At 45.0% G+C, this 15,687-nt stretch overlaps 2 protein-coding genes across 2 annotated transcripts in view; one reads left to right on the forward strand and one right to left on the reverse strand.

The window, feature by feature from the left end:
* ptafr (platelet-activating factor receptor) overlaps window positions 1-6,339 on the reverse strand; it is a 24,180-nt gene extending 17,841 nt beyond the window's left edge. Inside the window, exon 1 of the mRNA XM_078238142.1 lies at window positions 6,302-6,339. The gene's annotated coding sequence lies outside the window, so the exon portion shown is untranslated. The remainder of the gene's footprint in view (window positions 1-6,301) is intronic.
* atp5if1b (ATP synthase inhibitory factor subunit 1b) overlaps window positions 4,992-15,687 on the forward strand; it is a 22,629-nt gene continuing 11,933 nt past the window's right edge. Inside the window, exon 1 of the mRNA XM_078238386.1 lies at window positions 4,992-5,075. Coding sequence (XP_078094512.1) covers window positions 4,992-5,075 — 84 coding nt within the window. The remainder of the gene's footprint in view (window positions 5,076-15,687) is intronic.

Raw genomic sequence — 15,687 nt, forward strand, 5'->3', positions numbered from 1 at the left:
TCCACGGACATGACCCTGAGCTTCTGGCTGCTTATCATTTCAATTCTCTGCCTCGCTCTGACTGCTCCTTCCTTGGCCTTCTGCGCTGTTCCAATGTTGCTCAATGGAATCTCAAGGTATAACATCTCACCTTTCAATTAAGGGCCTTTACGGCCTTGCGGACTTGTTAGCACTCCAGATCGTAATTACTGTTCCCATTCTTTTTCACAAAGCAGCAGCTTGTTAAAAGTCAACGATTCATCTAATTGCTTCTCCCCTTTCACTCTATCATCGACTTTACATTGTGGCCTTTCCTCCCCGCGTCAAGCCTTACTCCCTTGCCTTTTAAGAACATAAAAACATAAGAACCAAGAGCAGGAGTAGGCCATCTGGCCCCTCGAGCCTGCTGCCATTCAATAAGATCATGGCTGATCTTTTCGTGGACTCAGCTCCACTTACCCACCCGCTCACCATAACCCTTAATTCCTTTACTTTTCAAAAATGTATCTATCCTTGCTTTAAAAACATTCAATGAGGTAGCCTCAACTGCTTCACTAGGCAGGAAATTCCACAGATTCACAACCTTTTGTGTGAAGAAGTTCCTCCTCAACTCAGTCCTAAATCTGCTCCCCCTTATTTTGAGGCCATGCCCCCTAGTTCTAGTTTCACCCGCCAGTGGAAACAACTTCCCTGCTTCTATCTTATCTATTGCCTACATAATCTTAAATGTTTCTTTAAGATCTCCCCTCATTCTTCTGAATTCCAATGAGTATAGCCCCAGTCTATTCAGCCCCTCCTCATAAGCCAACACTCTCAACTCCGGAATCAACCTAATGAATCTCCTCTGCACCCCCTCCAGTGCCAGTATATCCTTTCTCAAGTAAGGAGACCAAAACTGTACACAGTTCTCCAGGTGTGGCCTCACCAGCACCTTATACAGCTGCAACATAATCTCGCTGTTTTTAAACTCCATCCCTCTAGCAATGAAGGACAAAATTCCATTTGCTTTCTTAATTACCTGCTGCACCTGCAAACCAACTCCTTGAGATTCCTGCACAAGGACACCCAGGTCCCTCTGCACAGCAGCATGCTGCAATTTTTTACCATTTAAATAATAGTCTATTTTGCTGTTATTCCTAGCAAAATGGATGACCTCACATTTACCAACATTGTACTCCATCTGCCAGACCCTCACCCATTCACTTAGACTATCTATATGCCTTTGCAGACTTTCAGCGTCCTCTGCACACTTTGCTCTGCCACTCATCTTAATGTCATCTGCGAATTTTGACACATTACACTTGGTCCCCAACTCCAAATCATCTATGTAAATCATAAACAATTGCGGTCCCAACACTGATCCCTGAGGCACACCACTAGTCACTGATCGCCAACCAGTAAGACACCCATTTACCCCCATTCTTTGCTTTCTGTCAGTTAACCAATTCTCTATCCATGCTAATACATCATCCATAACACCGTATACCTTTATCCTATGCAGCAGCCTTTGGTGCGGCACCTTGTCAAATGCCTTCTGGAAATCCACAGGTTCCCCATTGTCCACTGCGCATGTAATGTTCGCAAAGAATTCCACCAAATTAGTCAAACATGACCTGCCCTTCATGAACCCATGCTGCGTCTTACCAATGGGACAATTTATATCCAGATATCTCGCTATTTCTTCCTTGATGATAGATTCAAGCATTTTCCCTACTACAGAAGTTAAGCTAACCGGCCTATAGAACATAGAACATTACAGCGCAGTACAGGCCCTTCGGCCCTCGATGTTGCGCCGACCAGTGAAACCGATCTAAAGCCCATCTAACCTACACTATTCCAATATCATCCATATGTTTATCCAATGACCATTTAAATGCCCTTAATGTTGGCGAATCCACTACTGCTGCAGGCAGGGCATTCCATGCCCTTACTACTCTCTGAGTGAAGAACATACCTCTGACATCTGTCCTATATCTCTCACCCCTCAATTTAAAGCTATGTCCCCTCGTGCTAGCCATCACCATCCGAGGAAAAAGGCTCTCACTATCCACCCTATCTAATCCTCTGATCATCTTGTATGCCTCTATTAAGTCACCTCTTAACCTTCTTCTCACTAACGAAAACAACCTCAAGTCCCTCAGCCTTTCCTCATAAGACCTTCCCACCATACCAGGCAACATCCTAGTAAATCTCCTCTGCGCCCTTTCCGATGCTTCCACATCCTTCCTATAATGCGGTGACCAGAACTGTACACAATACTCCAAGTGCGGCCGCACCAGAGTTTTGTACAACTGCAACATGACCTCCTGGCTCCAAAACTCAATCCCTCTACCAATAAAAGCTAACACACCGTACGCCTTCTTAACAGCCCTATCAACCTGGGTGCCAACTTTCAGGGATCTATGCACATGGACACCGAGACCTCTCTGTTCATCCACAGTACCAAGTATCTTACCATTAGCCCAGTACTCTGTAATCCTGTTACTCCTTCCAAAGTGAATCACCTCACACTTTTCCGCATTGAACCCCATTTGCCACCTCTCAGCCCAGCACTGCAGCTTATCTGTATAGTTACCCGTCTTTTGTCTACCTCCTTTTTTAAACAGTGGTGTCACATTTGCTGTTTTGAACACGTTTAAAACCTTCTATGCCTGTAATATTTTCAAGTCCGATAAGAGGTCAAGATTTACAAGGAAGGTATCGGGACTTGATGGTTTGAGTTATAAGGAGAGGCTGGATAGACTGGGACTTTTTTCCCTGAAATGTAGGAGGCTTAGGGATGATCATATAGAGGTCTATAAAATAATGAAGGGCACAGATAATGTAGATAGTCAACATCTTTTCCCAAAGATAGGGGAGTCTAAAACCAGAGGGCATAGGTTTAAGGTGAGAGGGGGGAGATACAAAAGGGTCCAGAGGGGCAATTGTTTCACAAGGAGGGTGCATGTCTGGAACGAGCTGCCAGAGGTAGTAGTAGAGGCGGGTACAATTTTGTCTTTTAAAAAGCATTTAGACAGTTACATGGGTAGGATGGGTATAGAGGGATATGGACCAAATGCGGGCATTTGGGACTAGCTTAGTGGTAAAAACTGGGCAGCATGGACATGTTGGGTCGAAGGGCCTGTTTCCATTCTGTAAACCTCTATGACTCTATGCTGCTGGAGCGTGGCGACTTCTTGCGAGCTGTCCCCAACATACCCTCTAATGCTATCTTTTACTTTTGTTTTATGTTTTTAAAACTGTACTCTAACTCTCTGAAGCTACACTATGTTCTACACTCTCTCCTTTCCTTCTCCCATATGTACTCTATGAACGGTATGCTTTTTCTGTATAGCGCACAAGAAACAATACTTTTCAGTGTATCCCACTACACGTGACAATAATAAATCAAATCAAAAGGTCATTGCGTGAAACATCACCATTCCTCTCTCCACAACTGCCTCTATTTTAGACAGTTACATGGGTAAGACGGGTATAGAGCGATATGGGGCAAATGCGGTCAATTGGGACTAGCATAGGGGTTTTAAAAAAAGGGCGGCATGGACAAGTTGGGCCGAAGGGCCTGTTTCCATGCTTTATGACTCTATGACTCTAAATGCTGCCAGAACGACTGAGTGTTTCCAAATTTACCCATGGTTGTTCTGTCTTTGCTACTTAGCCACTTCCCTTAGCCACTTCCCAAATTGCCCCACTTAATTGCCGCATAGGAGCACCGTGAGCACATGACCCGTGGCTCAGGGAAAAGCGTCACCATCTCAGCACTGCCCAGATCCTGAGCATAAAAGGCAAATCACTTCGGTGACGCAAGGCTGCCAAGCCAACCGATTAATTAATACAGAGCAGGGAATGTATTGTCCTCATTAACAAATTTCACAAGGTTGAATGAGGCTTGTATACCCTAGCAGCACAGAGAGGTGTAAGATAGGCCGTGGAGTTGCTATCCTCCATGAATGCCCCAAGTCATCTGGAAGTGGAGTACTGCTATAAGGTGGGTGATATTGGCTGCCCATTATATATCATTCCCTTCTTTGTTGGCAGCAGAAGGAAAAATCGGGTGAGCCGTGCAACAGGAAACTGGGCCAATTTCGTCTTGACCTTTCCTACCATCAGAGCTAAAATGATCCTCTACAGACTTTTGAAGTACTTATCTACTAGGTGTTCATAGAATCCCTACAGTGCTCAAGGAGGCCGTTCAGTCCATCGAGTCTGCACCGAACACAATCCCACCCAGACCCTATTCCCATAACCCCTCATAAAGCCAAGTAAAGTCAAGTTTATTTATTAGTCATAAGTAAGGCTCACATTAACACTGCAATGAAGTTACTGCGAAATTCCCCTAGTCGCCACACGACGGCGCCTATTCAGGTCTCATATTTACCCTGCTAATCCTCCTGACAGTAGGGTTAATTTAGCATGGCCAATCAACCTAACCTGCACATCTTTGGAGTGTGGGAGGAAACCGGAGTGTGGGAGGAAACCGGAGCACCCGGAGGAAACCCACACAGAGACAGGAGGAAACCGGAGCACCCGGAGGAAACCCACACAGAGACGGGGAGAACATGCAAACTCTACACAGACAGTGACCCAAGGCCGGATTTGAACCCAGGTGCCTGGCGTTGCGAGGCAGCAGTGCTAACCATTGTGCCACTGTGTTATTAAATACAAAATAAAATGTGTATTTACAAACACTTGCTTGGACTGTAACCATTGTTTGCAATCCCACATATTGGTAACCAATAGTCACCAGGTGACTCAGCAGAACAACTGTTAAGTACTCAGAAATTACACAGAATGAATACTTCACTCTTTCCATTCATGTTGGGGTTCCCAATAACTTGGTTCAAATCACCGTTGTGCCTGCATTAAACCCTTCGCTGTAGCTAAGAGCGATCATGTTAGTGTGCGGCAAGGTGGCACAATGGTTAGCACTACTGCCTCACAGAGCCAGGGACCCAGGTTCGATTCCGGCCTTGGGTGGCTGCCCAGTACAGGCAGAGGCAGGAGAATTTAAAATGGCAAATAAAGAAATGATGGAGAAACTAAACAATTACTTTGGCCGGAATCCTACCACCTCTCTCGCCACAAAATCGGAGTGGGTGAGGGTCGGACAACGGAAATCTCCGTTGACCTCAGGTGGGAATTTCGACTGAGGCTGTAAAATCTTGCCCTTTGTTTTCACGGACAAAGATACGTCAAATCTCCTCGAAATACTAGGGAGCCGAGGGGCTTGTGAAAATGAGAAACTGAAAGAATTAGTCTTAGTAAAGAGGAGAACACAAAAAACTGGATTGAATCTTGATAAAACCCCTAGACCAGAATGCGTTACGTCCCAGAGTATTGGAGGAAATATCGATAGTGCTTGTGGATGCGTTGATGGTTATCTTGCAAAGCTCCTAAGATTCCGGGAAGGTTCCTGCAGACCATAAAGAAGCAAATGTAACCCTGCCACTTAAGAAGGGAGGGAGAGAGAAAACTGATAACTATAGTCCTGTTAGTTTGACATCACTAATAGGGAAAATGTTAGAAGGTATTATAATGGATGTGAGAAACAGGCACTTGGAAAATGATTGGGCAGAGTCAACATGGATCTATGAAAGGGCAATCGCGTTTGGCAAAGCGATTGGAGCTTGTTGCCAATATTACCTGTTGCACAGATAAAGGAGAACCAGTGTATGCAGTCTTTTGGATTTACAGAAGGCTTCTGGTAAGTTTCCACAAAAGGAAGTTCGTGAACAAAATTAGAGAACATGGTGTTGAGGGTGAGAGGCAGCGCAGTGGCACAGTGGCACCGTGGTTAGCACTGCTGCCTCACAGCGCCAGGGACCTGGGTTCGATTCCCGGCTTGGGTCGCTGTCTGTGCAGAGTCTGCACATTCTCCCCATGTCTGCGTGGGTTTCCTCGGGGTGCTCCGGCTTCCTCCCTCAGTCCGAAAGACGTGCTGGTTTGGGTGCACGGCCGTGCTAAATTCTCCCTCAGTGTACCCGAACAGGCGCTGGAGTGTGGCGACTAGGGGATTTAACTTAATTGCAGTGTTAATGTAAGCCTGTTTGTGACACTAATAAATAAAATAAAATATGCCGGTATGGATTGAGAATCTAGATACTAATGACATCAAGCGATATGGGGAAAGTGCAGGAAGGTGGCATTGGAGTAGATGATCAGCCGTGGGTCTCACCGAATGGTGGAGCGGCTTGACAGGCTGAATGGCCCACTCATGCTCCTCGCTTCCGATATTTCTAAAAGTAAGTGAGGCCCAAGAGCCAGCTTGTAACAGTGAAGCCCAGGAACTCAGAGGATAAGAGATATTTTCAAGAATTGTTACCTTTTTGTGGTGGCAGAGAACATTGGATTGTCCAACTGCAGAGCAGGAGGTGACAGCGGGGACCCCAGCGCGCAGCAAAGCATCCAGAGAGAAATGACCGGCTTGAAAAGAAGTTCTGTCGTCACCTCGCAGACTTTGACCTTTCCTTTGCGACTCACAGAGCGGTCATATGGTGGGAAAACACCTTTGCAGTGTCAGTTTCCAGTTAAACCTGTCCGAATTTCTTAACATCACAAGCTTGAGTACACGTCTGTACATACGTGGGCACTCGCAGTGTGACTAGTTTTGATTCGAGTCCCAGAACTACATTTAAATGCGCTTATTGTTACAAATTCCTGATCCCACCCACACAAGATCCCATATTCAAAGCAGGGCAGCCGTAGTATTGGGAACGTAGACAGAGAAATCGAATCTGTTTTACTGTAGGCATTACGTAATCTAATCTTCTGTGCTTAATTATGGCAGAGATAAAAATGCAACTGCAAAATGTAACCAGATCTCTCAATATATCACATTAACTTACTCAAATATAGCAGCAGATTTTCCACCTGATTTCTCTCCGACCGGTGCTGACCTATTTTTTAATCTGATGAGCAGCTAGAATTCAGCATTTTCTAATTTGGTAGCAGACACAAGGTTCAGCAGTAACCTTTATCACCATCTCGATAGAGAAAGGCAACATTTTTTTCAATAGACAAAATTCAATAGACTAAACGAATGAAGCCACAAGATTTCACCGTTTGAAGCAAAAAATGCTTTTATTATACACAAGAGAACAACATAAACACGAAATATCACCCAATCCTAAACTTTGATATCCAGAATAAACACGAGAAACATTAACACAAGATTTGATTTGATTTATTATTGTCACTTTTTAAAAATTCATTTGTGGGACATGGGCGTCACTGGCTGGCCAGCATTTATTGCCCATCCCTAGTTGCCCTTGAGAAGGTGGTGATGAGCTGCCTCCTTGAATCGCTGCAGTCCATGTGCTGTGGGTTGACCCACAATGCCGTTAGGAAGGGAATTCCAGGATTTTGACCCAGCGATTGCGAAGGAACGACGATATATTTCCAAGTCAGGATGGTGAATGCCTTGGTGGGGAACTTGCAGGTGGTGGAGTTCCCATGTATCTGCTGCCAATCAGATGGGCTGCTCTGTCTTGGATGGTGTCAAGCTTCTTGAGTGTTGTTGGAGCTGCACCCATCCAGGCAAGTGAGGAGTATTCCACCACATTCCTGATTTGTGCCTTGTAGATGGTGGATAGGCTTTGGAGAGTCAGGAGGCGAGTTACCTGCCGCAGTATTCCTAGCCTCTGACCTGCTCTTGTAGCCACTGTGTTTATGTGGCGAGTCCAGTTGAGTTTCTGGTCAATGGTAACCCCAAGGATGTTGATAGTGGGGGTCTCAGTGATGGTAACACCATTGACTGTATTGGGATACAGTGAAAAGTATTGTTTCTTGCGTGCTATATAGACAAAGCATACCGTTCATAGAGTACATAGGGGAAAAGGAAAGGGGAGGGTGCAAATATATAGGGCGGGATTTTATGGCCTCGCTCGAGCGAGATTGAAAAATCATACACGAGGTCAACAAATCTTTCCATTATGCACCCCTCGTCCACTCCGATTCCGTGGTGGGCAGGGCGGTAGAATTCTGACGATAGTGTTACAGTCATACCTAGGGTGCAGAGAAAGATCAGCTTAATATAAGGTAGGTCCATTCAAAAGTCTGATGGCAGCAGGGAGGAGAGAATGTCCGGGTGTGTGGGGTCCTTGATTATGCTGGCTGCTTTCCAGAGGCAGCGGGAAGTGTAGATGGAGTCATTGGATGGAGGCAAAAGCGAATTGGATGATTACATGAATGAAATAAAAAAGTTGTAGTGATAATAGAACAAGGGCTGGGGAGTTTGACTAATTGCATTGTAGAATCATCGAATCACACAGTGCAGAAGAGGCCCTTCGGCCCATCAAGTCTGCAGCAACAAGTGAGAAACACCTGACCTCCCACCTAATCCCATCTAGCAGCACTTAGCCCATAGCCCTGAATGTTATGACCTGCCAAGTGCTCATCCAGGTACCTTTTAATAGATGTGAGGCAACCCGCCTCTACCACCCTCCCAGGCAGTATGTTCCAAACCGTCACCACCCTCTAGGTAAAATAGTTTTTCCTCACATCCCCCCTAAACCTCCTGCCCCTCACCTTGAACTTGTGTCCCCTTGTGACTGACTCTTCAACTAAGGGAAACAGCCTATTACCCTTCAAATCAGGAATTGCCCTTCAAAAGGGCTGGTGCAGACATGATGGGCCAAATGGTCTCCTGTGCTGCACTGTTCTGTGATTCGATGAGTTGCCCCACATGCCAGACATTTTTCACTTATGTGGGTCTCTGTTCCCCCCAAGACTGTTAGGTGAGTGTCAGAGGGCTAGTTAGTTATGGGAATAGTGGACGGTCATTGCAACCAAAGTTTTAAGTTAAGCTTAAGTTTATTTACTAGTGTCACAAGTAGGCTTACATTAACACGACAATGAAGTTACTGTGGGAATGCCCTAGTAAACACACTCTAGCGCCTGTTCGGGTACACTGAGGGAGAATTTAGCATGGCCAATGCACCTAACCAGAACATCTTTCGGACTGTGGGAGGAAACCGGAGCACCCGGAGGAAACCTATGTAGATATGGGGAGAATGTGCAGACTCCAGACAGACAGTGACCTAAGCCGGGAATCGAACCCGGGTCCCTGGCGTTGTGAGGCAGCAGTGCTAACCACTGTGCCACCCAATGGATCACCAAAGGTGATCGTGGTGTTATTCAATGGATGTAGCCACACATATTTCTAATGCAGCCTCAGGGCTTACTACAATTATGTAGAAGAGATAAAGATAGTCCCAGATGACCATAGGCTACTCTCCCCTTTCAGGGGGAGAGCTGACTGGTGGTGATTTAACCTGAGGAACACCACACCTCAAGCAAGGGGGCAAGGTTGAGAAGACGGGGCCTTCATGAATAACAAACATAACAATATGTAGGGCCTTGCTAAGACCACACCTGAAGTATTTTGTACAGTCTTGATGGTCTTAGACTCTAAGGTATGAGGGGATGCAACAAAGGCTTGAGTCCTGAGATGAGGGGGGGGCTTCCCGTGGAGATATTGAGTAGACTAGGCCTAAACTCCCTCGAACGTAGAAGAATGAGAGACAGTCTCATTGAAGCATAAAATTCTTAAGGGGCTTGACCGGGTAGCTACTGGGAAGGTAGCTGGCAAGTCCCCCCTAATCTGGCTGGCAAGTCCAAACCAGATGTCCGTTTCAGAATAAGAGATTTCAGAATGAGATGAGGAGTGAGATCTTCAAACAAAGGATTGTGAATCTTTGGAATTCTCTCCAGCTCTCACGTCGAGTATTTTTAAGACAAGAGATTGATAGAATTTTCGATACCAGGGAATTAAGGGATATGGAGATAGCGCAGGAAGGTCAAGTTGAGGTCGAAGATCAACCATAATCTAATTGAAAGGGCCAGCAGCAGCGTGGATGGGCTGAATGGTTTTGAAGTAAAAGTGTATCGGCGGAACCATAGTTAACACAAGCATGCAATTGCCGGAGAGGTGGGGGATTTTGCTGTAACGCTTTATTCAAAGTACACTTCTGGTGCTAGATGTTTATGCACATGGGGAAAATCTACCCTTTGCATTTGCAGCATTTGGAATTAAGAATCTACTGATGATCATTAAACCATTGTCGATTTTCAGAAAAACCCACCTGTCCTTTAGGGAAGGAAATCTGTCGTCTTTACCTGGTCTGGCTTACATGTGACTCCAGAGCCACAGCAATGTGGTTGATTCTCAACTGCCCTCTGAAATGGCCTAGCAAGCCTCTCAGTCTCAAAGGCAACTGGGGATGGGCAATAAATGCTGGCCAGCCAGAGACACCCATGTCCCACGAACAAATAAAAAAAATCATCTGTTTTTATTTCAGCCCTGTAAGTGTAGGGTTATAAAGACTATTCCTGCTCTTCATACCGCTTTAATTCTTTGCATGTTTGTTTTGTCTTTTAATATCTTTCTACTGCTTAGATCTTTAACTTGATCAACCTCATATTAAGCATCTGGCCAACAGCATCACTGATAATAAAGATGCTTTTTTATCAGTTCTTTTATCTGCCTTACTGAGCAGAATATCTTTTTATCGGTTCTGTGCTCTTCTATTTAACTTTTGCAGGTCATTCCACATCCGTATCTGAGTAGAATATCTGTTGTTTCTTTACATTCTCCTCCCTGTAAACATTTACCAATGCCTATTGTGCCTTTGACATATTATCTGTGTGTTTCAGATTGCTCGCAGTTGAAGGTTTGCCCACCTGCACGTACTTTCACCGTGAGCCAAAGCTTTGGGGAGTGGTTGTTCCAGGAACCTATCCAGTTCTGTGGAACAATAGCACACTTTTAATCTTGTCGACTGAAAAATCACTGGCACAGAATGAGGCCATTCAACTTGTTGGCCAGGAACCTCCTGTCTCATTCCTCCACCCTCCCACTCCTTGTTGCCAGCGAGGATAGAGAATTTGGCGCTCAGCCAAAGCTCCTTTCACTGCAGCGGGACTGGAAAATCCCAGCCACGGACGAGGTCAGAGGTCTCCAGTGATGGTATCTTTGCTAACTAAGAAAATAGCTACCAGCCTAATCTCACGTCCCAGCTCTTTGTGTAGCCCTGCAGGGTGACAGCATTTCAAGTGTGCATCCGAGTGCATTTTTAAATCCATGATGTGGAGATACCGGCGTTGGACTGGGGTGGGCACAGTAAGAAGTCTCACAGCACCAGGTTAAAGTCCAACAGGTTTATTTCCCGAGCTTTCAGAGTGCCGCTCCTTCATCAGGTGAGTGGTTTTAAATCCGATCATAGTTTCTGCCAATACCACTCTGTCAGACAGTGTGTTCCAGGTCCCCATCACTCTCGGAATGAAAATATTTCTCCTCAGTTACACTCGATGCCTTCTGCCAATTACTTTAAATCTATGTCCTCTGGTTATTGAGCAATCCTTCCTATCCATTCTGCCTGGGTCCCTCATAATTTCATAAACCTCAACTAAATCCCCTCACCTTCCTCTGCTCCAAAGACAACAACCCCTTTATTTCCTTGTAATTAAAGTTCACCATTCCCAGCAAGCTCCTCATGAATCTCCTCTCTGCCTTTTCTAATAGACCACATCTTTCTTGTAAGGTCCTTGCAACAGGGCAATCTGCTTCCACTTTCTTAGAATCATAGAATCCTACAGTGCAGAAAGAGGTCATTTGACCCATCAATCCAGCACTGACGACAATTCCACCCAGGCCCTATCCCCATAACCCCACATATTTACCCTGCTAATCTCCCTAACACTAAGGGGCAATTTAGCATGGACAATCCACCTAACCCACACATCTTTTGGACTGTGTGAGGAAAACCAGAGCACCCAGAGGAAACCCATGCAGATACAGGGTGAACGTGTAAACCTCCACACAGGCAGACACCCGAGGCCAGAATTGAACCCAAGAGTGCTCCAATAAACTGCACAGGTGAGGAGCCTCAGAAGGATAGTAGAACGTAATGTGTTTCTTTACTCACCGTCATCAAAGACTTCCAACAAAGATAGTTCATTCCTGAGCCCAAGAGCTGGATAAACACTTGTGCTCTGCCTGCGCTCCCAGGGATAACCTCCATGTTCCCGCCATGTGACCTTTATTGTAGCCGCATCATCACATTCTCTCATGACCACTCGGTCTACAGAAAGGACTGAATGAAAAGAAGAAATGTGGGGCTGTTGGAGTTCAGCCTTCCAGCTTGTTACAGACTTTGTTACCTTCAAGTGGCCAGACCAAGTTTCAGAGTTTTAAATCAGCTGTTTATTACTAGCTATAGCAAGGACTCGACTACGCCAACTGGTGGCGAATCAGAGCTCCGAATACAGGTTTCCACGAACAGATATAGTTCCAGATTAAATTACAAATGATTAAAATATACATTTGTATCGGAATTATCTATGTCCACTCACAGCTATTGATTAGGTTTATGTCACGCATAGGATACAAATGTTAAAGACCAGTCACAATACATACGTGTCTTCTTAATTACAATATCCAATCAGTGCAAAGGTTTGAATACGCTAGTTGATCTAATTTATCATCGTTACAAGTTATCCTTAACATCCCAGCTTGTGTCTGAATTTGTAGATATCAATTATCTCTCTCAGGTTCAAATATCTGATTTAATGAATTTTCTCAGACTCGGAATCTTTGTTAGATAAATTAACCTTTATTCTGGGATTGCCTCCCTTGGAGTTAGGCCTTGACGGTTATCTGGGTCTGTTTTAATAAAGACCTATGTTTTTTCGCTAGCAGCTTATGTGATTTACAAACCTTGTGTGATTATTGGCCCTTTCAAGAAATGTGTGTTGTATGGTGTTGAACATAGTCTAGTGGGTCTTATTAAGGTGCTTGTAATTTTAGGTAGTTCAACAATAAATATTTATTAAGTACTGGAAGTTATATACATAGACATAGTAAAGGTCCAAGCTGGGAGCTGTCTCCATGCTTGCTTCTACACATGGCTCTGTCCAACATTACCCTAGGTGCAGGTCACGTGTTCCCTTATTTCACTGTGCAAGCAGTACTGTACTCAGTCCCACATTAACACTTTGTGTGGCTGACTCTTATATGGGGTCAATGCAAACAGCAATTAGTGGCAAGCTAGGAGAGTTATGCACAATATTGAAGACTCATTGACACATTGATTGCCTCCACAACAAATGTTAAGGCTTCGTACTCATTTCGGCAGCACACATCCTCAAATTGTAACAACACTAAGCAAGTTAACAGATTCTTGGATCCAGAAGAACCCCATTGTTTTCATTCTGTGATTCCATCGCTGCTATCCCTTCACAAGGAAAAAAACTTACCCCATAAATAATCTCTTCACAGGCATTTGGGCATCGTAAATCCATGAACATTCAATTCTCAGTGAAGCAGGCAGTTAGGCTGAAGGAGATGGCTCTCACTGGCTCTCTCCTTAGTCAGTGTGTGCCATACATCATCTTCTGTGAGACCTAAAGTTCCTACAAAGGGTTGTGAATGTAGCCCAGTCCATCTCGCAAACCAGCCTCCCATCCATTGACTCCGTCTACATTTCCCACTGCCTCGGAAAAGCAGCCAGCATAATCAAGAACCCCCATGCATCCCGGACATTCTCTCTTCCACCTTCCACCATCAGGAAAGGTCTGAGATCACCTACCAACCGACTCAAGAACAGCTTCTTCCCTGCTGCCATCAGACTTTTCAATGGACCTATCATATATTAAGCTGATCTTTCTCTACACCCTAGCTTTGACTGTAACACTACATTCTGCACTCTCTCCTTTCTTTCTCCTCTATGTACTCTATGAATGGTATGCTTTGTCTGTATAGCGCACAAGAAACAATACTTTTCACTGTATCCCAATACATGTGACAATAATAAATCAAATTAAATCAAATCCTTCGGCCAAAACAGAACATGGAACATAGAACAGTACAGCACAGAACAGGCTCTTCAGCCCACGATGTTGTGCTGAGCTTTATCTGAAACCAAGATCAAGCTATCCCACTCCCTATCATCCTGGTGTGCTCCATGTGCCTATCCAATAACCGCTTAAATGTTCCTAAAGTGTCTGACTCCACTATCACTGCAGGCAGTCCATTCCACACCCCAACCACTCTCTGTGTAAAGAACCTACCTCTGATATCCTTCCTATATCTCCCACCATGAACCCTATAGTTATGCCCCCTTGTAATAGCTCCATCCACCCGAGGAAATAGTCTTTGAACGTTCACTCTATCTATCCCCTTCATCATTTTATAAACCTCTATTAAGTCTCCCCTCAGCCTCCTCTGCTCCAGAGAGAACAGCCCTAGCTCCCTCAACCTTTCCTCATAAGACCTACCCTCCAAACCAGGCAGCATCCTGGTAAATCTCCTCTGCACTCCTTCCAGCGCTTCTTATAGTGAGGTGACCAGAACTGCACACAATATTCCAAATGTGGTCTCACCAAGGTCCTGGACAGTTGCAGCATAACCCCACGGCTCTTAAACTCCAACCCCCTGTTAATAAAAGCTAACACACTATAGGCCTTCTTCACAGCTCTATCCACTTGAGTGGCAACCTTTAGAGATCTGTGGATATGGACTCCAAGATCTCTCTGTTCCTCCACAGTCTTCAGAACCCTACCTTTGACCCTGTAATCCACATTTAAATTAGTCCTACCAAAATGAATCACCTCACATTTATCAGGGTTAAACTCCATTTGCCATTTTTCAGCCCTGCTTTGCATCCTATCTATGTCTCTTTGCAGCCTACAACAGCCCTCCACCTCATCCACTACTCCACCAATCTTGGTGTCATCAGCAAATTTACTGATCCACCCTTCAGCCCCCTCCTCTAAGTCATTAATAAAAATCACAAAGGGCAGAGGACCAAGCACTGATCCCTGCGGCACTCCGCTAGCAACCTGCCTCCGAAAATTTTCCATCCACCACCAGCGCTACTCCTTTATCAGGCGAGGCTCACCTGATGAAGGAGCAGCGCTCTGAAAGCTTGTGGCTTGTGCTATCAAATAAACCTGTTGGACCTTAACCTGGTGTTGTGAGACTTCTTACTGTGCTTACCCCAGTCCAACGCCGACATCTCCACATCATTAAGACATTATAGGCAGGAGATTCAGGGGGGACTTGAGAAAAAAGCTTTTTCACCCAGAGGGTGGTGGGAATCTGGAATGTTCTGCCTGGGAAGATAGTCGAAGTCGGAAACCTTATAACCTTGAAAAAATATTTGGATGAGCACTTGAAATATCGGAATATTCAAGGATATGGGACAAGTGCTGGAAAATGGGATTAGCGTGACTTTTGCGGTAGTTACTGTCGATGTGGACTCGATGGGCCAAATTTTCTGCACCATATGCCTCTACGACTCCTATCACTTTAAGGGAACAATTTTTAAAAATCAGTTGCTTACCTTGTTACGGGGGCAATAAATGGAAACCGGTTATCCAGGTTCGATTAAATGCATCGCAGTTCACTACATTTCCATCAGTTTCAGCACCATTTAAGGATAAATCTCATCTTCCTCTTATCGTGCTGAAGTTTTACACTTGAATAGGGCCAGGGGATTCCAGAATTACTGGGATGACCGCTTTTAAAGAAAAGTTTTCAGAGCCATTATCAAGGGGCAAAATGTCTCCGGGGCAGGTTGGTGTGGGATTTGTTGCCAAGCCTGAGTTGAAATGCTTGATCTCTGCTTGGGCAATGGTGCATTACACTCAACAACAGCTCAGTCAAAGAGAGGGGGAAAGTGAGGGAGAAAAGCAGGGAGATTGAAGGGA

The sequence above is a fragment of the Mustelus asterias genome, chromosome 21 (assembly GCF_964213995.1).
Source record: "Mustelus asterias chromosome 21, sMusAst1.hap1.1, whole genome shotgun sequence".
Taxonomy (NCBI): Eukaryota; Metazoa; Chordata; class Chondrichthyes; order Carcharhiniformes; family Triakidae; genus Mustelus; species Mustelus asterias.